The sequence below is a fragment of the Antechinus flavipes genome, chromosome 3 (genome assembly GCF_016432865.1).
Source record: "Antechinus flavipes isolate AdamAnt ecotype Samford, QLD, Australia chromosome 3, AdamAnt_v2, whole genome shotgun sequence".
Lineage (NCBI taxonomy): Eukaryota > Metazoa > Chordata > Mammalia > Dasyuromorphia > Dasyuridae > Antechinus > Antechinus flavipes.
The window spans coordinates 617114210-617136355 of NC_067400.1; the positions used below are offsets into that span (position 1 = coordinate 617114210).

A 22146-nucleotide genomic window follows, 5' to 3' on the forward strand; every position below is an offset into this window, starting at 1 on the left:
TACTGGAGGGAGGGTCGAAGCCAGGCCCTGCACCCCCAGGATGCCCCAGACCCGCCCCGAGCCCGCCTCTCTTCAGGTGGAGGGGACCCCACTCACTGCCTCCTTCTTGGGCTCCCGGTCCAAATCAAGGCGCAGCAGCGACTGGTTGACCTTGAGGGCCAAGGACAGGGCCATCAGCCCCCCAGTCTTGATCTCGTTCTCCCGAAGGTCCAGCCGGAGCAGGCGAGGGCTCTCGGCAATGAATTCTGCTACTGCCACCGCTCCTGGGGAGACCAAGCCCAGCCAGGGCCCCCGGTGAGAAGAGAGACTCCGAGCCAAGGTCACTCTGTCCTGCCCTCGGAGCCTACTCTCTCTCCCTCTGCTCCTTCCACCATCCCTCCAGTCCAAAGACTTCTTCGGACTCCTCCCAAGGCTGGGCCTCCACAACCAGGCTCGGGGCTTTCCCGTCTCCCTCTTCCCCCCATCCCTGGCTCAGTCCCACCTCACTCCTTCCTGTTTCTCAGGCTGCCCTTCCCTCCAACCCCCCTCCCCCTGCCCAGCCCCTCACCCTCGCACGTCAGCTTTGTGGAGGCCAGTCCCAGGCGCAGGACGCTGCGGTTTCCGATCAGCCCATTTTTGAGGTTCCGGACACCCTCATTTCCAATAGGGTTGTGGCCCAGATTCAGAGTTTCCAGGCTCTGAGTATGGGGCTACGGACAAGAAAAATTGGGGAGACAGAATGTGGGCCAGAGAGCAGGCAGGGCCCTGCCTGGTGAGAAGGCGCAAAGGTGGCCCCCCCCAGGAGGCAGGACACGGGAAATCAGTGGCCAATCCCCATGGGGGAAGGACCTCCCCGGCTGGCATCCGGTCACTAGTGGGCCCAGGCTCCTGCAACGTCCCCCAGGGCTCTTCCAGCTCTGATTTACCAACTATAACGGGGGATCTCGGGACCCAACGGGACTGGGGCTGTGGCACAGGGAGCCGGCCAAGCCCAAGGTCAAGTGCTCCATGGCCTTCCTCCCATGACACGCATGCGCATGCCCTCCACGCACACACGTGTACACAAGAGACAGCGCACACACGCACAGCATTTCCCCGGTCCTATGTTGGATGGAAGGACCCCACTTCCTGACTCTGACTGCCTGAGCTCACTCTCTCTCTCTGTAACATGGGGGACCATCCCTTCTTGGGCCCTGTCACTCACCAGCGTCATGCCCAGGAACGCCATGCCGGTGTGTGTCAGCTGATTGTTCCAAAGGACGAGGGTGGCCAGCCCCTTCCTCTGCTCCTTCAGGCCCTCACAGATGTAGGCCAGACCTGGGGGAACAAGCCGGAGGCTGCTTTGAGTCCTGCTCGGCTTCTTTCCCTCCCGCTTCCCAAGCTCCCTATTTCTAGCCTGAAAGGACAGAGCTCGGGAAGGAAAAGGAAAAGGTCTCGTCCGAGAAACAAACCCAGGCCCGGCTCCTGGCGGAGCGAAGGCTGAGGAGCTCGCTCAATGCTGGGACCCTCTCCCCGCCCCATTTTACAGATGGAGAGTCTGAGGCAAACACAGACATGGGCACGATTTCTGGACCACTAGTGACCTTCCCACCAATTCGGGGTAAGCGGCGTTCCTCTTGGATGGCTTCTGGCCAGGAAGAAGCGAACCCCTCTCCTGCTTGGCTCCATCTCCCATCCCCAAGGGGAGGCGGCTACCCTGCCCACCTGAGTCCAGAATGTGGTTGTTCCGAAGGTCCAGGATCTGGATGGAGCAGTTGAACTTGAGAAGGTTCCCGAGCTGGGCCGAGTCCTGGAGCCCATTCAGTTTGTTGTCGGCAAGGTACAGCTCCCGAAGGTTCATATTCATCTTGAGGGCGGTGGCTGCCAGGGGCACGCCCAGGACCATGAGCCCCCTGCCCTCGCCCACTCCTCTCTCCCCACCTCGGTTCCCTCTGTTCTAGCCCATAGCTCCTCCTGCTGCCCTGTTCCGTGGGATTTCCCAATCACCAGGGTCATCACTGGGAACATGGAAGCCACTAAACCGTTATTTATCACCCTATTAAAAACCCAGGGAAAGGCTGAGCCTTTCATCACAAAGTCAGAGAGGAGTCACGGACTTTAAGAACCCCAGAACCCCCAATTGCCAAAGTCCGAAAGGGCCAAGAACTACCGGCCCAAGCATCATTTACGGAGCGAGGCCTGAAGCCCGGGAAGGGGCCTGCCCCAAGCCACCCAGCCTGCCGGGCCGGAGCAGAAGCCGTGCCGAGACTTGGACGGGGTCTCGCCGCTACGGTGCGAGTCCCGGGAGGCTCAGGTGCTGCCCCGAAGCCTCTCCGGGCCCTTGCCAGGCGCCACTCACCAAGAAGCACAAGGGGCCGCCCGGACAAGCTAGCGTTCTCCAGGTGCAGCACCGTGAGGCTGCTGCTTATACGCAGCGCCCGAGCCACAAAGGGGGCCGAGTGGTCCAGCAGGGGGGTGTTGTGGGCATCCAGGTACTGCAGGCAGTTTGTCTAGTGGGACCCAAAGAGCACCAGGTCAGAGTCTGGAGCTCCATCGCCCCACCTGAGCCTCCCATGGCCTCCATTAGCTCCCCTATATCTCCACCCACGGGGATGCACCAAGCAAAACCCTCAGTCAAGCTTTTACATGGTGGCTCTCCAGAGCCTCCTGACTGCTTCGGACCCACACCCAAATGTTCTGCCCAAGGCTGCAGGGGGCACTCGGCCCGATACCCTAGGGCATGTGTGTCCCTCGGCACATGGTGGGCTCTCTGAGCTGTAGGGAATTTTGCCAATAGTACTGCACTCAGGGAGCTGAAGGGAGACAGAACGCGCTGTGATGCTGGCAGGGAGGGGGGCAGGTCCCTGCAGGGATCCTTGCTCTCAGACATGTGACGCAGAAGGAGTGTGAAGGAAGACCTCAGAAGGGGCTCAGAACTACTGTGACCTCCAAGGCCTGGAGGTGGACACTGACCTTCCGCATCATGTGAGCAGCGGCCTGCCAGCCCCTCGTGCCAATGTGCTTATTGAAGGAGATGTTGAGATGGGTGGCCGACTCATAGTATTCTATCATGTCGAACAGTGCAGATGCTCCCTGAGGGAAAGAGGAAGAGGAAGAATCTTCCAGGCACCAGCAGGTGACAGGTGCAGCCGCGGCAGGCCCGGTCAGAAAGCCCCAAGTCCCTGGCTGTCCTCCCCCCCAGGGCAGATGTGAGTCCCCAGAAATGGAGCTTCGTTGGCCAATCCCCCCGCCAGTGCCCCGGCAGCTCGCTTGGGCTCAGGGGTCCCACTCACATCCTCATCCAGGCTTGTCTGCTCCAAGTCCACCACCTTAAACTGCAGCCGTTTGAAGATTTCTTCCAGGGCCTCACAGGCTTTGTAATCCAGCTTCTCTCCTGGAATAAAACCATTAGGAGGCAGGGTCCTGTCTATCGCCGCACACCCTCACCCTCACCTGGGGTGCCCAGATCTTGTTATTCTGGGGGGGGGGGTAACTTCTGGCCCTCCCGTGGCCCTGAGGCGGAAGTGTTTCAAGGTGTTATGAGATCTTCAAAAAGTTGGCGAGGAGGGGCAGCTAGGGGGTGCAGTGGAGAGAGCACTGGCCCTGAAATCAGGAGGACCTGAGTTCAAATCTGGTCTCAGATACTTAGCTGTGTGACCCTGGGCAAGTCACCCCAATTGCCTCAGCAAAAAAAAAAAAAAGTTGGCAGGGATTCTAGCTGGAGACTGTGTTCACTTCTAGTTCTGACACAGACCCCATCCCTCCTTCTGAGAGATCACAACAAGCAGGACACTGAAGGTGGACACCCTGCCCCTTGAAGCCTCATCAGCCAGCGGCCCCCATATCTCAGCAGAGAGCCAGCCCCTGCCTCCCAAGGCATGACTTCCCTTCTTCTGGCTCTCTGCCCTTTTCCCTTGACCTGCTCTGGCCGGCCTCTGCTCTCCCTGGTGTGAACCACTGCGTGGTCTAACTGGCCCTCTCTGGAGCTCTAAATGGCCAACCTAGCCCTGGCCCACGGATTCTCAGTCGGCCCCCGCCACTCTTGACAACGGTATCTGGGGCTGGCAGGAACCTGAGATCACCAAGCACGGCCCCTCCTTTTTCACAGATGGGCCACCAGTGACATACCCGGTGTCCGAGGGAACAAAGGGCAGAGTGAGGCTGAGGGTCCAGCCCTCCCCCGCCTCCTTCCCCAGCCCACCCAGGAGATGCAGGCAAGCTCTGGACACCAACCTTTCAGATCAAGGCAGTCGATCCGGTGCGCCAAGTCAGTAAATTCCTGCAAAGAGTAAAGGCAGTGCTTAGGATGCCGGTGCCCCACAGGCCCCCAGACCCAGGAGCTCCGGCCTCAACTAGACAGGCTCTGGGAGACTGGCTGTCGAGATCCCCTGGAGACCCGGAGAGGAAAGGAGCTGTCAAGGAAGGCAGAGTGGGGAACAGGGGTCTATAACCGGGTCCGGGAGCCCTAAGGCATGAGGGCAGGACTGGGGGGGGGGGGGAGGGGAGGCCTTGGAAAACAGCCAAGATCAGCAGAAGAGGAGGGAACCAAGGCAAACCCAACGTGGGCGAGCCCCCCCTCCCTTCTTCCTCCAGCCCCAGGTACCTGGATCTGCTTGACGAGCTTGGGGATCTGCTTGCAGTTGAGTTTGTGGCAGGCTTGCTGGTAGGCGCCGATGATCTCCTCCACTGTCACGTTCTGGGCTGAGTAAGGAGACGGACAAGTCAGGAGGAGAGAGGGAGGCACCGGTGGGGGAAAAGGGGCAGATAAGGAGCAGCTTGGTCTTCTCCCACTGTCGATACCACCTTTCCAAGCTAGTACGAGGTTGGGCAGGTGAGTGGGGCCAGCCTGGGGACGACCCTCGCCTCCTTCTTGGGCCGACCCTCGCCTCCTTCTCGGGCCCTCCCGACCCTGGTGCAGGCTGCCCTTTGCTCTCAGTGGAGTGGCGCAGGGGATCCCTGAGAGGCTGAGCCCCTCAAAAACAGAAGGGGCCTTCTATGGTCTTATCTCAGTCATAAAGGAAGAAACTCAAGTTCAGCGACTGGGGAAGAGACTTGCTCAAGGTCATGCAGTGATTAGATTCTTGTGGAAACTGCAGCCAGAGACTGCAACTCATGGAATGCTCTTAGGGGTGAAAATCTCTTGACTCCTAGATCGGGCGGTGGGCGTGCAAATGCAGCTGAGGCAGGGAAGACACAGGGATGCGGAGCAAACTCCCCCACTATAAGACCTAAGCCGAGAGGCCGAGCTCCCGCCTCTGCCCTCCGAGGCTAGCCCACAAGGCAAGGCTGGCTCCCAGAGGCCCACTTGCTTCACCTTCCCAGGGTCGGGACCCCCCATCTCTCCCCTCCCTTCCCCATGAAGGACACAGCACAGGGCACACAGTGGGCCTTAGCCACCAAACCAGTACTCGGGCAGGAAACGGGACCTTTCCATGGCTCCTACGAGGCTGGCCTGGGAATCAGCTGCCTGGTAGTGCCATGCTGGCACTGCCCCAGGCACAAGGCCAGGGCTGGCAGGAGGTGGCTGTTTGCTCAGTCCCAGAGCTTGGGGAAGGACGGCATGGCTGCCTTCACCGAACCCTGGAGATGCCCAGATATCTGAGGGGCTCAGGGCAGATCCCCTGAAGGAGAGGACCCCAGAAGGGCCAGCCTTTCCACAGGCTCTAACTTGCTTGATCCTCACTAACTGGGGGGGTCAGCAGGAGGGAGCAGGAATACCCCAAGGTCCGGATGAGGCTGAGAGGTGACAGGGGAAACACTGGGCTTCAAAAACAGGCCCCCACCAATCCCTGCAGGATTCTTTCCTCTAATCCACAGAATAAGAACAGAGACTAGGTCCCTAAACCTCCTGCTCACTGCCCCCGTCGGCCTGCCCCGCACTGGAAGACCTAGGAGAAGAACCCCATCGTCTGCCTGGAGCTGGTCCCTGGGCTGCGAGGGGAGTCTGAGCGCACAGTAGGGAGGGCAGAGTGAGCTGGGGCGTGTTGCTCCTGCCTCAGGAGCTCCCCCAGGTCACCCGGAGAAGGGAAGAAAGTTTCTTGGATGGCAGAATATGTGGGTGGTTGGGTGGGGCAGCTCCATCCAAGTCCTGAAGGATCCTCCCTACTCTTTCTCCCAGAATGCTAAGAGGCTGGGTTATGGGGGGAAGGGGGGAATAGGGGAAAGGATGTGTGTTACCTGGTTACCAATCAGGCCCCCTCCCCCCTTCATTCTGGTGGGGTTACAAAGGCCCCACACCCAAATACTGGGAAGCTGACCCTGCACTGGGGCTCCCAAGTATACCTGAAACCACCCTTGCATGACTAATGCCTGCGCTGGGGTAACGAGAGCTGGGGCATCGAGTTACAGCTAACTTTAAGGGGTCAAGGGCTCTGAAGCTGAGATGCTCCGCTGCCCGCCTCCCTCCAGACTCCTCAGTGGCCGTCTGCTGGATCCCCCCACCCCCACTCTGTCCCCATGCCAGTTCCCAGGCCGCTCGCACCTGACCTTTTTAGAAGTTTGGGCACAAGGTCTGTGCAGTTCCTTTCGAATTACACATTCTGTCTCTGCAAGGGGACAAAGAACCCAGGGCACCCCGACAGGACCAGAATTCCCCACTGCCCAGAGCTTTGCACGAAGACGGGTCCCTGGAAGGGTGGAAAGGGTTCCTGCCCATGACCCTGCCTTGCTGGAGGGCCCTTTCTTAAGTTCATTCTTCCTTTCATGCTCAGCCTCCAGGCCCCTTCTTAGGGGAGGCTCACATGGCAGGGCTGACTCCTGCCAGCCACCAGCGGGGCACACAAGCAGGGGCGGGCAGTCACCAGACCCGAGCCATGGGCTTTGGAAGGCTTTGGTGTTCTCACTGACAAAAAGAGGGGGTGGACTGGATTCAGGGGATGAGAATGCACACCCCAGATCTGACGCCCGCTGGCTGTGTGACCATGGGCTACCAGGACCCCTCAGGAGGGCAAAGCAGCCCAGGGCTGGTGAACTGGGTCAGGGATGGCAAGCAAGGGCGACCCAGGCCCAACCAACCGGACAGCGGCATTAGGCTGGCTAGTCTCGAGGTTGCTCCTAGCTTTCCATGTGGGGGACCCCACCATTTCTACTGTACCACTGGCATTGTAGGAGGCCTGTCCAAGAGAGCAGGAAGAGCTACATGGCCCTGAAGGTCTCTCCCAGCTCTAAGACCGTGATCTGGATCCTTGGCAGGAAGGGCAAAAGATGATGGAGGGAGCAAGAGAAGGGGGCGGAATGCAATGGAACCACCCAGAAAGTGGAGATTGTTGCCGAATCCTTCGGAGCTTTTCCTCCCTGCCCTCCCACCTGTCCTGCTCTGTCCCTCACAGACAGTGCCTGCACTGACCAGGCCTTCTCCTCCTGACCCCACCTCCCCGTGTGTGCTTCTTCTGTCTATATTGACGCAGGGACCGGGAAGGGGCTCAGGCTCCCCCATCCACCACACCAGGGTGCTGAACCAACTCTAAGCACAGTCTACCGATGCTAGCTTGGCTGTGAGCAGAGCTGGGTCCAAAAGGTGCACCCAACCCGGGTGAGCGCCGCCCTAGACAAGCCCCTTCCGTCTCCACCCGTGACCTTCGGACCTTGCCTCTTCAGCCCCCTAAATCCAGAGACAGAGGCTCTGGGGGTGTGGTTAAAGTCAGAGGGTGGCTCTCCCTCTTGGCCTTCTGCCCGCGGGCCCACCATTCTTTCTCTTAAGCCAGAGTGCCTCAGATGGGATGGCCTGGGGAGCACAAAGACTCCTCAGCTCTGCACACTGGCAAAGTCTGGTCAAACTGGGGGAGACAGAGAGGGAAGAGTTGGGAAAAGGCTCTTAAGCCCGCAAAACATGGTAAGACATCTGTTATGAGCAACAGCCTGTACTTGGGCCCGGGGCGAAGAGGTGAAATGCGGTCCTTCCTCTCAGGTGGGTCACTTAGGGTCAAGAATCAAGACCTGTCCAAAGATAGGTATCATCAAGACCCAAACACCAAGCACAGAAGGAGTCCCAGGTTCCATGAGACAAACGTCCCAGAGGCAGCCTTGAAGGGTAAGCAGCCCGGGACCAGGCAGAGACCAAGGAACAGGGGAAGAAAGCAATCCCTGAATGCTCAGGAACGTGAGCAGTTCAGCTTGGAGAGAAAGTAACCTGGAAAAACCGGCCCATGCCAGAATGTGGAAGCCTTGAAGGCCAAATTAAGCTCACGTTTAATCTTACTAGAAGGGGATAGAAGGGATGGGGAAAGCCACTAAGTCTTCAAGAAGCAGGGGTCAGATTAAAGAATGCCCTGTGTTGAGGTTAGAAAGGTATCCCTGCCGATGCAATATTAGGCAAACTATTAGCATGACTGACTATCAATCATCCAATTAACAAAAACCACATGATCATCTCAATAGATTCAGAAAAAGCACTTGACAAAATCCACACCCATTTCTATTAAAATCTAGAGTACAGGAATAAAGGGACTTTTCCTTAAAACAGTCAGGAGCATCTATTTAAAACCATCAGCAAACATCATATGTAGTGGGGATAAACTGGAACCTTTCCCAGTAAGACCAGGAGTGAAACAAGGTTGCCCACCATCACTGTTACTATTCAATATTGTATCAGAAATGCTAGCTTCGGCAATAAGAGAAGAAAAAGAGATTAAAGGAAAGGTGTCCCTGGCAGGAGGAAGAAGAGAGGAAGGGGCGGGAGAAGCGCCTCCTGTGTGACGGGCGCTGTATTGCCAGCTCCTGGCCAACGGGGCTCAGGAGACCTTCCGGTGCCCCACGGGTCAGGGCTGGCTGCTGGCCAAGGGAACATCACCTACAAACACTGCAGGTGTTTGTTCTGGTCGCACCGCAGGGGAGCTGCCTTTGTTCTGGTTAATAAGAGTCACTACCCACTGCTGAGGTCCAGCCTGTCTGGGCTAAACCATGAGGGGACCAAAAACCCAGAGAACACGGAAAAGTCCCGAAAGAACTTTGGAACATCGCCTCAAAGAGCTCCAGAGGTCTAGAGACAGGAAGAAGCCTACACGGGGGATGACGGGTCCAAACGCAGACACTCTGGCTCCTCCAGGGCCGGTGTTCGGATATATATCATAGGACCTCACCATCCCCCTTAGAGAGTCCATAATGGCAACAAGGGAAAAAGACCAACAGCAGGAATATCATTTGTCATTTCTATTTCAGCAGCTGGAAGGGAAGGAACAAGAGACACCCTTTGACCCTCCTCAACCAAATCAACTTTGGCCCTGAAGCTAGTGGACTTTGGGGAAGGAGGAGCCCTCCAAGAGGCTGGAAAAAAGAAAGCTCCTATGGACCACTCAGGAATCATCAAGATAAATACAGCTATCGTTTAGACAGGAATAGAAGGTCTGCAAAGCACTTGACAATATCTGCTTTATCTTTCACAACTCTGGGAGGTTATTTTACAGATGAGAAAACTGAGGCAAATAGAGACTTACCCGGGATAACACAGCTAGTATCTGAGGCTAGATTTGAACTCACACATTTCTGGCTCCAGACCTAGCACCCTATACACGGCGCCACCTCGCTGCCTCTTCAGAAAATGATGTGGAAAAGGTGTTGGATATAGCCGGCACAGGACAAATCAAAAATAAAAGTGACTTTGTCTCAAATCGGGATGACTTGGAGAGACCCGAGACTCATCACACCCCCAGAGCCGGGGCCTCCTAAAAGCTTCAACTAGTCACAACCTGCCCTCCTCGCTGCCTCTGAGCCCTTACAGTCTGGCTCCTCGGACCAGGGATCTCTTAAGCTTCAAAACCCATGAGTCTTTTCTCCTAGATTTCTCTGCAGCCCCGGACATTCTTGGTCCCTCTCTCCTCCTCAATGCTCTTTTTTCTCTCTAAATTTTTGGGACACCCCTCTTTCCCCTTGTTCTCTTCCCCCTTTTCAGTCTGCTCTTCCACATCCTCCACATTTCCTCCCTCTCTGACCTTGGGTGTCCAGTCCCTTTTCTTCTTCTATACCTCTTCACCTGGTGATCTCATTAGCTGCTCCCAGAGATTTAATTACAGGCTCTTTCCCAGCTACCTTCCCTAGCCTTTCTGCTGACAACCAATCTGACACCTCTAGATGCCTTTCAGAGAGATGCAGGAGGCATCTTAAACCTAGCATGTCTAAAACCAAATTCATCATCTTTCTCTCTAACTCCTCCCCTCCTTCTTACCTTCCCTAATACCATAGGGAGGACGTAATCTCATCTTCCCCTCGCAGCCGTCTCTCTCATTTATTTTTTATTTATCCTGTCTATAGTTTGTTCAGTGGAATTTGATGCTTGTATACATTGGTTTGCCTGTCTCGTTCTCCCATGGGACCATGAGCTCCCCCAGGGCTTTTACCTCTTTTTGTAGCCCCAGTGCTTAATAAATGTCTATTGTTCAAGGTACTTATCAGGCCACTTAGTTCCTCACTTAGAACAGGCCAACTCAGAGAGACTTACATGAACTGATGTTAAGTGAAATGAGCAGAACCAGGAGATCATTATACACTTCAACAATGATATTGTATGAGGATGTATTCTGATGGAAGTAGATTTCTTTGACAAAGAGACCTAACTCCATTTCAATTGATAAATGATGAACAAAAGAGATACTAAAGAAGGGAAAGGGACCTGTATGTGCCAAAATGTTTGTGGCAGCCCTGTTTGTAGTGGCTAGAAACTGGAAATTGAATGGATGCCCATCAATTGGAGAATGGTTGGGTAAATTGTGGTATATGAATGTTATGGAATATTATTGTTCTGTAAGAAATGACCAGCAGGATGAATACAGAGAGGCTTAGAGAGACTTACATGAACTGATGCTAAGTGAAATGAGCAGAACCAGGAGATCATTATACACTTCAACAACGATATTGTATGAGGATGTATTCTGATGGAAGTGGATTTCTTTGACAAAGAGACCTAACTCAGTTTCAATGGATAAATGATGGACAGAAGAAGCTACACCCAAAGAAAGAACACTAGGAAACGAATATGAACTATTTGCATTTTTGTTTTTCTTCCCGGGTTATTTTTACCTTCTGAATCCAATTCTCCCTGTGCAACAAGAGAACTGTTCGGTTCTGCAAACATATACTGTATCTAGGATATACTGCAACATATCTAACATATATAGGATTGCTTGCCATCTAGGGGAGGGAATTGAGGGAGGGAAGGAAAAAAATCGGAACAGAAATGAGTGCAAGGGATAATGTTGTAAAAAAATTACCCTGGTATGGATTCTGTTAATATAAAGTTATTATTAAATAAAATAAAATAAAATATTAAAAAAAAAAAGATAAATGATGGACAGAAGCAGCTACACCCAAAGAAAGAACACTGGGAAATGAATGTGAACTATTTGCATTTTTGTTTTTCTTCCCGGGTTATTTTTACATTCTGAATCCAATTCTCCCTGTGCAACAAGAGAATTGTTAGGTTCTGCAAACATATATTGTATCTAGGATATACTGCAACATATTTAACACATATAGGACTGCTTGCCATCTAGGGGAGGGGATGGAGGGAAGAAGGGGAAAAATCGAAACAGAAGCAAGTACAAGGGATAATGTTGTAAAAAAATTACCCTGACATGGGTTCTGTCAATAAAAAGTTATTATTTAAGAAGAAGAAGAAGAAGAAGAAGAAGAAGAAGAAGAAGAAGAAGAAGAAGAAGAAGAAGAAGAAGAAGAAGAAGAGGCCAACTCAATCAGTCCCCATTGATTTAAAAAAAAAAGAAAGAAAGAAAGAAAAAAAAGGCTTTTGCCAGCCCATAGGCTGAGCAGGTACTGATGGAGAGTCGCCAGGATCTTAAGAGCTCATTTTCATCCAACCAGCAACTGCAGCAGGGTCAAAGTAAGTCAAAGAGGAGAGAGAAAGGGTTTAGGGCTGGCTAGATCTGTCCTGGAACACTGCCATGGTAGCTCTCTCCATTGGGGTGGGGGACCTTTCCCTGATCCTTACAATTCCAGCCCTCAATTCAGACCAAAACAAAGAAGCTGCCTTTGAAGTCTACACCATCCTCAAGGGGAATGGAAAAGGAGCTGATGGAACAGGAGGAAGAGCTATAGGAGGGGAGGAGTGGACATAAGGGAGGAAAAGATGACCAACAAGGCAAGATGAAAGATAAAAGCTGACCTCAGCAACAAATTAGAAGATCACAATGAGAAGAGACCATAAAACCATTTCTTATGATTGTCAGACAATTTTCATGGCTGTGAACCAAGCATTAGCGTGAGGAGCAGCACTCCCCCGGCCAACACTTACTCGTGGGTCATAAATGGAAATTGACACCCGATTTAGAGCAGAAACCCAAGCGCAAACAACTTCAGCTGAGACTGGCAGAAAATGAATGTTATGATCTCATAAAACAACAGAAAGCAGAAGGGAGAAAAATGAGCCAGAAAAACACATTGAGATGCCAACTAAACCAGGTCATTGCCAGAGTATCCTGGAAGGACAACAAATAGAACCAAAACGGAACAGACTTCCAAGGGCTTCTGCTGGAAGCAATGGATGGCAATAACTTTACCCATCTGTTTTTAAAAGGAGAAATGGTCTAAGACAAAGTAGTGAGCACGGCAATAGTCTGAGCCTGAACAAGAGGGGAAAAAAGTCACTCTGGAAGCAAAAAAATTTTAAGGGGACAGAAAGGAAGGTTTCCAAAATATTTCCAATAAAAGATACTAAAAGAATAAGAAAGAAAACGGATCCCCAGTATTATTACTGATGGACAATAGGATATTATATTCTCCTTAGTGTAACCTCCTTATGAGAACACTTTAATGAAGATCCTCCCAAACCAACAATTCTCTACAGCAGACGACATCCTTACAGCCATCCATGTGATGAAAAGATGCAGAGCATACAAGATCCCACTGTTTCTTGTCTACAGGTAACAAAAAGGCATCTGATGCAACAAAGTAACACCAAGTACCTCCTCCAACAGGTGTACAAGATTAGAAGGAACAAACTGGGAAATATTTTTTTACATCTAAGGGTTCTGATAAAGGTTTCATTTCTAAAATATAGAGAGAACTGACTCAAATTTATAAGAATTCAAGTCATCTCCAAATGATAAATGGCCAAAGGATATGAATAATTTTCAGATGAAATTAAAGTCATCTTTATGAAAAAAATACTCTAAATTACTACTGTTTAAAGAAATGCAAATTAAGACAATTCTGAGGTACCACTACACATCTCTCAGATTGGCTAAGATGACAGGAAAAGATAATAAAAAGTGTTGGAGAGGATGTGGGAAAACTGGAACACTGATACATTGTTGGTGGAACTGATCCGACCATTCTATAGAGCAATTTGGAACCATGCCCAAAGGCTATCAAACTGTGTGCATCTTTTAATGCAGACTAGCTCCATATCCCAGAGATCATAAAAAAAGGGGAAAGGACTCACATGGGCAAAAATGTTTGCAGCAGCCCTTTTTGAAGTGGCAAGAAATTGGAAAGTGAATGGATGTTCATCAATTGGAGAATGACTGAATGGATTATGGAATATTATTGTTTTATCCTAATTTTTTTTTTTTTTTTTTTGCTGCTGCTGAGGCAAATGGGATTAAGTGACTTGCTCAGGGTCACAGAGCTAGGAAGTGTTAAGTGTCTGAAGCCAGATTTGAACTCAGGTCCTTCTGATTTCAGTGTTGGTGCTCTATCCACTGCACCACGTAGCTACCCCGAATATTATTGTTTTATAAGAAATCATTAGTATGATTTCAGAAAGGCTTGGGGAGATTTACGTGAATTGATGCTGAATGAAGAGAGCAGAACCAGGAGATCATTATACATGGCAACAAGATTATACGATGATCAATTCTGATGGACGTGACTCTTTTCAACAATGAGGTAATTCAGGCCAATTTCAATAAATTATGATGAAGAGAACCATTTGCAACCACATCTCCTTTCTAGGTTACCCCTCCATGAGACTTCACTGTCTTTCACTACTAAAAGAGAAGTCCCTAGAGGGCAGGGACTCTCTCATTTTTATATTTTTATTTTGGTTCTCTGATGCTGAAGCTGCTTCTCTTCATAGCCTTCTCACATATCTCACACCCCTATTTACCGAGGGAAGTTGGAATTCTCCCTGCTCTCCACTGCCACCGCTGGACTTTCCCATTAAGCTTTCATTCAGGGATCTCCCCTCATTTGGGACTCACACTCTAAATCTACCACTCAGTTTTGATTTAGACACCCATCTTGATCTGCCTCCTTGCTGTTCCAGGAGACAGACCCGATCCTTCAATCCCCCTCCCTAACACCGGGACCCTCTGGCTTAGATTCAATGCCCTTCCATCTACCTACCAACATGCCCGTGTAAGATGGTTATGTCGAGTACCTGGCTGCTGTCGCTCTCACTGAATTCAAACCCACTGCAATCAAGTGCTGACATCATGACTCAGCCGAAACCATTTCTCTGTCCGACTGGCCTTTCCTCCAACCTGAACTTTCCCAGCCTCTGAAGTATCTGACAATAAGGTAATGGATTAGTTTTTTCTGGTTCTTTCTTAGGTTCTTTGGCTGTTCTTTGGGTATGTCACCTTAACTAACCAGAGGTCTCCCCCCACCCAGGCTCTGTAACGGGCCCACTTCTTTTTTTATATTGTTTACCGATCTTCTCGGCTCCCCTCAGACAATCCTCTACATGCTGATGATTTCTCCATTCCAGTCCCATTTTGTCCAAAGCTACAGTTTTCAGTCATCCAATGCCTTTTGGACTTCTTGAACCACACACCCCTTCAGCATTTCAAAATCAACATGTCAAAAACACAGGTTTTTATTTTTCCTGCGACCTTTTCCAAATTCCTCCATTTTTTAAATTTAAAAAATTTTAAGCAACAAAAATAGCCTTCTCTCTCTCCATTCTTTCTCTCTCATCACCATTCTTTCAAACATGTATAATCAAGCAAAACAAATTGTTGCTTAAGTCTTTTTTTTTAAGTGTCAATCTGCACCGTGACTCCACCACCCACCTGACTCAGGAGGTGCATGTGATTTTCATCATGAATCGTCAGGAATGTGTCAATCAAAATCTTTCCAAATTATTTTTCTTCTGTTTTTAAGCAATTCACTAAATGATGAGCAACGCCCTCAGTTTCAAATCTTTGCCAACACAAGATTAATACACATATTTTTATAAATATGGGTCCTTTCACCTTGACAGTAAGGTGGTCCTGGGCCCAAAGGCAGGAAGGCCCAAATTCTGAGCTAACTTCAGATACTACTCTTGTCATCTTGGACAAGTGTCTCACCTCTGCTTACCTTAGTTTCCTCATCTGTAACATGGGGATAAAAAAAGGTTGTTGAGAATCAAATGACCTATTTATAAGGAGTTAAGTAATTAAATGCTAGTTATTATTATTAAGGATATAGATCTAGCAATGGTACAACTGGGTCAAAGGGTATACAATTTAATGACTTTGGGAGCACATTGCTTTCTGCGATAGCCAGGTCTCTTCATGGCCCCTCAAGCATTTATTTTCAATTTTTGTTCATTTAGCCAATTCCCGAGTGTGAAGTGTCATTTTAGCTTGCATTCTTCTCATTTGTGATTTGGGAGCATTTTTTCAAATGTGGCCATATCTTCCTCTGGAAATGGACTATTTATATTCTTTGACCATTTGTCAACTGAGGATGGATATTCTTTAATTCATGATGCTACCCTATGTCTATAAGTCTCCATTTGGAGCTTATCTTGGTACAGCATGAGATGTTGCCCTATAAGGAGTTTCCGCCAGGACAAAATCCAGTTTTCCCAGTTTTTGTCAAATACTAGTGACTTTGTACCCCAACAGCTGCGATCTTTGGGTTCCCCAAACATGAGGCTGCTAAGCATGTTCGCTTCTACACACATATACCTAATCTGGTGCACTGAGGAGCTTATTTCTTAATCAAATCACTTTGAGGACTATGGCTTACACCTGGTTAAGTGCTCAATGTTTACTAATGGATTGATTAATATTCCCAGGCCCCATTCTCACTTTTTAAAAAATTTTTATTTTTATTTCCCTTCATATTTTTGACCACTTTATCCTCTGGATGATTTTTTTCCCTCTAGCTCTATGAAGTAATTTTTTGATGGTTAGATTAGAATGGTACTGGTTTAGACAATAATGTAATTTCTATCATATTGACCTAAGCTACCTGTGAGCAATTAATGTTTTTCCAAGTACTGAAACCAGTCTTTATTTGGGCAAGGTATTTTTACTTATATTTACATTGCTCCCAAGTGTGTTGTGGCGCACAAACTCCCAAATATTTAATACTTTGATTTTAAATGGTATTTATCCTTTTATAGCTACCTGCCGGGTTTTCTAATTTTAAGAAATGCTGGGAATTTATGTGGGTCCTGCAATTTTTGTTGATGTTAATGGTTTCAATTATTTTTAGATCATTTCCCTAAGCAAACCATTAAGAGCAATTATTTTATTTCCTCTTGGTCTATGCTGACTCTATGCTGAATGGTGATAATGGACATTCTTGCTTTATTCCTGATCTTAGGGAAAAGCCTCTACCTTATTCTATCACAGATAAGCCTAGGTCTTGGCTTTACTTGGATACAACTTATACTGAAGAAAGATCCATTTATTCCTATGGCTTCCAGTATTTTTAAACTGGAATGAGTATTATAGCTGGTCAAGATTTTTCTATATCTATTGACAAAATGTGATTTCTGTTGTTCTTGTTATCAAATGCTCACGCTTATAGTTATGCTCATGTCGCAAACACTCAGCGTTGCTGATAGAAATCCGACCTAGCCTCGGTATTTAAGATGATGACGACATGTTGCCTTTCCTGAAACTTCCTTCCAACTGATCTGAGTGTTTCCAGGATGCACTTGGTCACTCACAGGTTGTCTGCCCTGTCAGATGGGGGAGGGGGGACTACGACTCCATGAAGGCCTGGTCTGCTTTTGTCTTTGCATTCCTGGGGCTGAGATGATTCAGCACCAAACCTTGATGATCTTATCAGTGGAAATGACATTTAAGAAGAGTCATCACCATCTGCTATATCATCTGATCAGCTGTTCCCCAAGAGCTAGACCCAATACTTTGCAACGAAAGCTGGGTAAGTGTGACCCTCGCCCTCCCCCCATTTATTGAATAAATGCCATCCTAGTTGTTATGTTGGAATTCTCAGAAGGCTCTCAACCCTTCTGATACCCAACTCCCTAGAGGGCTGACGCCTCACCAGCTCACCCTCAGCCTTCTTGAACCTTGGAGGCCAGACTGAGCACAGTGCTGCACAGGGAGCTGGCCAGGGCACAGGGTGGTGCCTTCTTGCACACTTACATGCTGCTCCACATCCCACTAAGCCCCCCAGATCTTGAGAACAAATAGGGCCTATCTCCTCCCCTACCCTATACTGGGTCCTGAAGGGCAAGACTTTAATCATCCCTGGTATTACCTCATAAACGTTTGCCCAATCCTTGAGAGCCGGTTGGGGTCCTTTTGGATCCCGGCTCTGTCAGCCAGCACGTCAGCTATCCCTCCCCATGTGGCGTCATCTCCAAATTAATAAATGTGCCATGTTAGCCAACCCTCTGATGAGAATTAAAAAGCAGATCCCTGGGCCCTCCATGGGACCCAATGCCCTACTAACAACTGCTCTCCGAAAAAGCCACCCAGACTTGGGGGAATCCCTGTCTTTCCACACCCAATTCACATGAGGCATTTAACCAAAAGCTTGGCGAAAACCATTCTGAAGCGATCTCCCGGCTTAGTGCGACAGTCAGAGAAGGAAGAGAAGTCAGCCTTGCCCGACCGGTTCTGGAAGCGGCCACGCTGGCTCTTTGTGCTCCCGTTTCCCGTTCCAGATGTGTGCCAAGCTGAGTGAGCTAGAATTTTCCCAGCAACGGAAGTCCTGCTCGCTGGCTTGGAGTCTGCGGGCCATCTGCCCATCTTCCAGCTCCCGACGCCTCCTCCACTGTCCATGACCATCTCCTCACTCCCAGGACTCGGCCCCTCGGTCCCTAGATGCCTGTTCTCTGCGGGTTTCTCATTCCCATCTGTAAAGGCCCCCACCCCCACCTCCCCGCCCTTGTGGAGCAAACGCGGACAGCCTGAGAACAGCTGTTTGGCCTTCTCCCATCTCCCCCCACTCAGCAAAAGTCAGACCCTTTCTCGGATGTCCTTTCTTCTCCCAAGGATGGATGAAGTCCCAAGAAACACAGCGCCTATTTCCAATGAGCCTTTGCGTACGACAAAAAGCAAAATCCCAGACCTGACAGACCCTTACCCAGTCCCCAGTTGCTCATCGTGCCCCACTATTTCTTTTGTGTTGACTTTAAACTGACTTACACCTAAGGGACTGGCGGGGGGGGAGGGGCTATTTTTTTGTGCATTGTTGTTTCCCGGGCACCTGGTTCAGGGTCTGGAAAACAAATGCTGGTACTGGAGGTGAGCCCCTCTAGATGCAGAAAGGCCGGCAGATCCCTTAGGCAGGGCTGATGAGAAGATATGAAGGGGCAGATGGGCCACGCGGTGCCCACGAGCAGACAGCTCCAGGCAGGCGGCCACTCCCCAAGCGGGCCAGTCACGGATGGCACCCACAGGTGGGAGGGCCTCGCTCAGACATTCCAACCTGGGAGAAAGCAGAGGCCCGAGCCCGCCCTTCCTGCTGCGCAGAAGACCCGCCTGGGATTTCTTTTGTCCTCAACAACTCAGCAAGGGCGTTACACAGATGATTTCAGCCGACATTCCCAGATTTATCAGGGATTCCTCATGGCCTGGATTTGAGCTGGGAGATCCAGGCCTTTTGCCCACAGGGCTAGCGCTCTTCCAAGAGCATGCAAGCGAACTGGACCTAAGGGGGTGAGCCTGTGCAGTCACCAGCCTGGCTCTCTGCTCTGGAGCCATCTCAGTCAAGTGGCGAGATATGGATCAGGACGACTAGAGATCGCCCCAGATGGGCTCTGGAGCCAGTCTCAGTTTGACTGAGGCAACGCCCAATTAGTGGGAAGGGTATCACACCTTCATGATACCTTATGGAACAATGGGAAAGGAGGGGAGAGGAGAGGAAGCTGGGCTCCCCAAGTGGCCTTTTCCAGCCGGGTCGCCAGGGGCAGTTCCTCCTCCTCACCGGGCTGGTTGTTTGTCCTTCATTACCAGAGAAAACCATGACATCAGGAAGTGCTACCTGGACACGCTGGTGAGTTGGGAGGGAGGCAGGGCTGTGCCAAGTCAGTGGCACCCCCCATCCCCATCCCGAGCCATATGGGTCCAGAGGCCAGATCCAGATGCCTGGAGATGGCCCCGATGCAGAGGGGACCCTGGGCCATTCTAGGCTGACTGCACCGAGCCCCTCAGCACTTAAGCCCCCTGACATCAGGGTCTTCTTGGAGAAAGGACAAACCACCATCTCGGTGAGCAGCAGGAGACGGCGTGCCACTGGGCACCCACTAGAGCCAGCCGCCAGACAACCCAGCTCTCTTCTTCCCTGTGACAGAAGGGATCCCCCCACTTATCTTTGGGGACTCACCCAGGCCTCTGGCTCCAATGAATGGGCTCACGATAGGTCCCAGGCCAAAAATCTGGAGACTTACCCTCCCAGGCTGATTTTTTTTTTTCTCTGCCCGATTTCCTCCCTGGCTTTAAGCACTGAATGGGGCTGCCTCCGTCAAACTGAGACTAACAGGCCCAGGTCTTTCTCGATTCCAGAGCCCAGCATCCTGGTCTCTCTCTGATCCCTGGACCTGGATGGCTCTGGAGGGAAAAGGGAGGCCGGTGACCTGGCACAATCCAACTCATCTGCACGTCCTGGCATCAGCTCCCTGAGCTCACGGTCCTCTTGGAGAAGGAAAGACACACCACGGCCATAATTCTTCTGGGCCAGCTACAGTGGGGTTGCTAACCATGTTTCTAATGATAATGATAACTAGGGCTCTCGTTCAGCTTGTATGGGACCGTCCATCGAGAGCTGAGCGGGCCGCCTTCAAACAGGAAGCTCAGACCCACAACGGCCAGGCAGGCTTCCCCAACGGCGTGTTTCAAGCTCAAGTCTGGCCTCCTCTGAGCTGCCATGAGGCCCTCTGCCCACAACAAAGCATTTGCTTCTCACAATCCTCCTGAGCGCAGGGAGTCAATGTTTTGTGCAGACGAGGCCACAAGGCCCAGAAGCCAAAGCTCAAAGTCACAGGGCGGACATGCCAGAATTCCACCAAAGGCTCCTGGGGCAGCGCTCGCCCACCCAGGAACCTGCTGAGGAGCGCAGGCAGGTTGGAAGGAGCCGAGTGCCAGGACTCAAACCCTTGGGGAGGAGGGGGAGAGGAAGGGACCAAGACCCAACAAGAACCAAGTCTTATCTTCGGAAACCAAAGGTCACCCATGTGGGAAGCAGCATGGCTGGGATCTGAACCCAACATTTGACCCCAAAATCCAGCATCTTGCCAACTGCCAGAGAATCCGTCTGTGTGCAGCCACGCCTCCAGCTCCTAAGAGAAGTGAGGAGCACTGGGAGAGTGGGGGGGGGGGGGAGGTCAGGGCAGGGCCTCCTGTCCCCCACAGGACCATCCCTTCAAGGCCTAAAAAGCCAGGAGAATCTGGGGTATGGCTTTTGTTTTACTCAAGTGAGAAAACTAAATGGGAGAAAGACAGCCAAGATTTTCCATATTTAGGAGTGAAACTCCACCCTAGGTCCCAGCCCCCAAAGCCAGGGCTCTGAACAGAGCCAGGAGCCCTGGTCTCGGTGCTAGCTGGCTCTGGGCCCTCTGTGGCCCAGAAATCCTAAGACCCGACACTTCTTCCAGCTCGGACCTCACGACCGACTCCGGCCATCCCACCCAGAACCCCGAGCGGCTGAGAAAACCAACCGGAGTCAGTCTAAGGAGGGAGTTGGACAAAGCAGCCACCACAGGGCGTGCGTTTGTTTACCTAAGTCCCCGGAAACGGCAGCCCGGGCCCAGGTGGCACCCAGCGGCGGCTGCGCCATGTTGGCAGCCAGAAAAAGCTGGGCCCAATCAGGAAACTGTCTGCCCACAGCAGTGGGACCCCCGGAGACTGTGGCTCGGTCCCCACAACGTCCACTCCTTACGGACGCCAGAATAAAGACATAAGAACGGCAGGACTGGGAGGACCCTGATGAGGTTAAGAGTCAGGCAGGCGACCCGCCTCGTTAAGCACCCGTGAAGACTGCCTTGTCCCTCAGAGACACAGGGGGAGAGATATCACCAGAGAAAGGAGGGCCCCGGGGCAGTCTGTGGGGCTGGGGGGAGGGGGCACTCTGGTCCCGGAGACCCCCAGAGTCACTCGATCCCATGTGCTGAGTGGGCTCAGACACCAGGGAGAGCCAGGGCTTTGATCACCACCCCGAGGAGTTTGTTTGGTGCTGGGGAGGACAGAGTCACCCAGTCAACAAAGAAGGCTCCAACCCCACAATTCCTGGGACACCAGAGACGAGGGGCTGCCCTCTCCAGCGGGTCTCCTGCTTCTCCTTCCTTCTCCTGCCCCGGCTCTTATCCCCCCATTCTCTCTCCATCTCGTCTCTTCCCAGGTCACTTCCTCCCCTCAGGTTTCTCCCAACCCCCGCCATCCTCCCTCAATGGCAGACAGGTGCCAGAGTCACACACTGCTCTCAGTTCTGGGGCCCTCTGGGTGGAACAGGCTCCTGGCACCCCAGCTCTGCAGTCGTGGGGGGCCCAGAAGCACCACAGGCACAGGCGGGGGACCCAGCGCTCTGCCAGAGGGATCTTGACAAGAAGGGGAGGGAGGCGTCTATCCCGGGCACTAGCAGAGGGCAATGGGGGGCAAGGGCCTGGGCGTTCAAAAGCTTCACCTCGTGCAAACTTGAACATGTGACTCTTCTGGGGCCACACACGTGGGAATGGGCAGCGGAGACAGGCCTAAGGTCCGTGAGGGCTTGGATCACAGACACAGCGGAAGACAGCCAGGAAGGGATGACCTCACGTCAGAGCTGGGGGCAAGGGTCCAGCAGCAGCCCTTCAATGGCGGCACAAGGCCTGGAGTCAGCCTTCTCTGCGAGCCCAAGTGACTTAACTTCTGTTTGCTTCAGATTCCTCAAGTGCAAAACTGAGACACCAGCCCCCACCTCACAGACTTGTGGGCTCAAGTGCCTAAAGGCCAAGGCCTGGCACACAGCAGGCACTTCATAAATACTTGTTTTCTTCCCACCATTTAAAGCCCTCCCCAAGATGGTTTGAATCTCTATTTTCAGTCGTTATTTCCTACTCATTGACCATTCCTT

General features: G+C 51.5%; 1 protein-coding gene across 1 annotated transcript in view; it reads right to left on the reverse strand.

Annotated features, from left to right (window-relative positions):
* PPP1R37 (protein phosphatase 1 regulatory subunit 37) overlaps positions 1-22146 on the reverse strand; it is a 33072-nt gene that overhangs the window by 2400 nt on the left and 8526 nt on the right. Inside the window, exons 2-10 of the mRNA XM_051989417.1 lie at positions 4562-4659; positions 4192-4237; positions 3252-3352; positions 2932-3051; positions 2318-2468; positions 1684-1839; positions 1184-1296; positions 548-689; positions 97-263 (exon numbers count right to left, since the gene is read on the reverse strand). Of these exons, the coding sequence (XP_051845377.1) occupies positions 97-263; positions 548-689; positions 1184-1296; positions 1684-1839; positions 2318-2468; positions 2932-3051; positions 3252-3352; positions 4192-4237; positions 4562-4659 (1094 nt within the window). The remainder of the gene's footprint in view (positions 1-96; positions 264-547; positions 690-1183; positions 1297-1683; positions 1840-2317; positions 2469-2931; positions 3052-3251; positions 3353-4191; positions 4238-4561; positions 4660-22146) is intronic.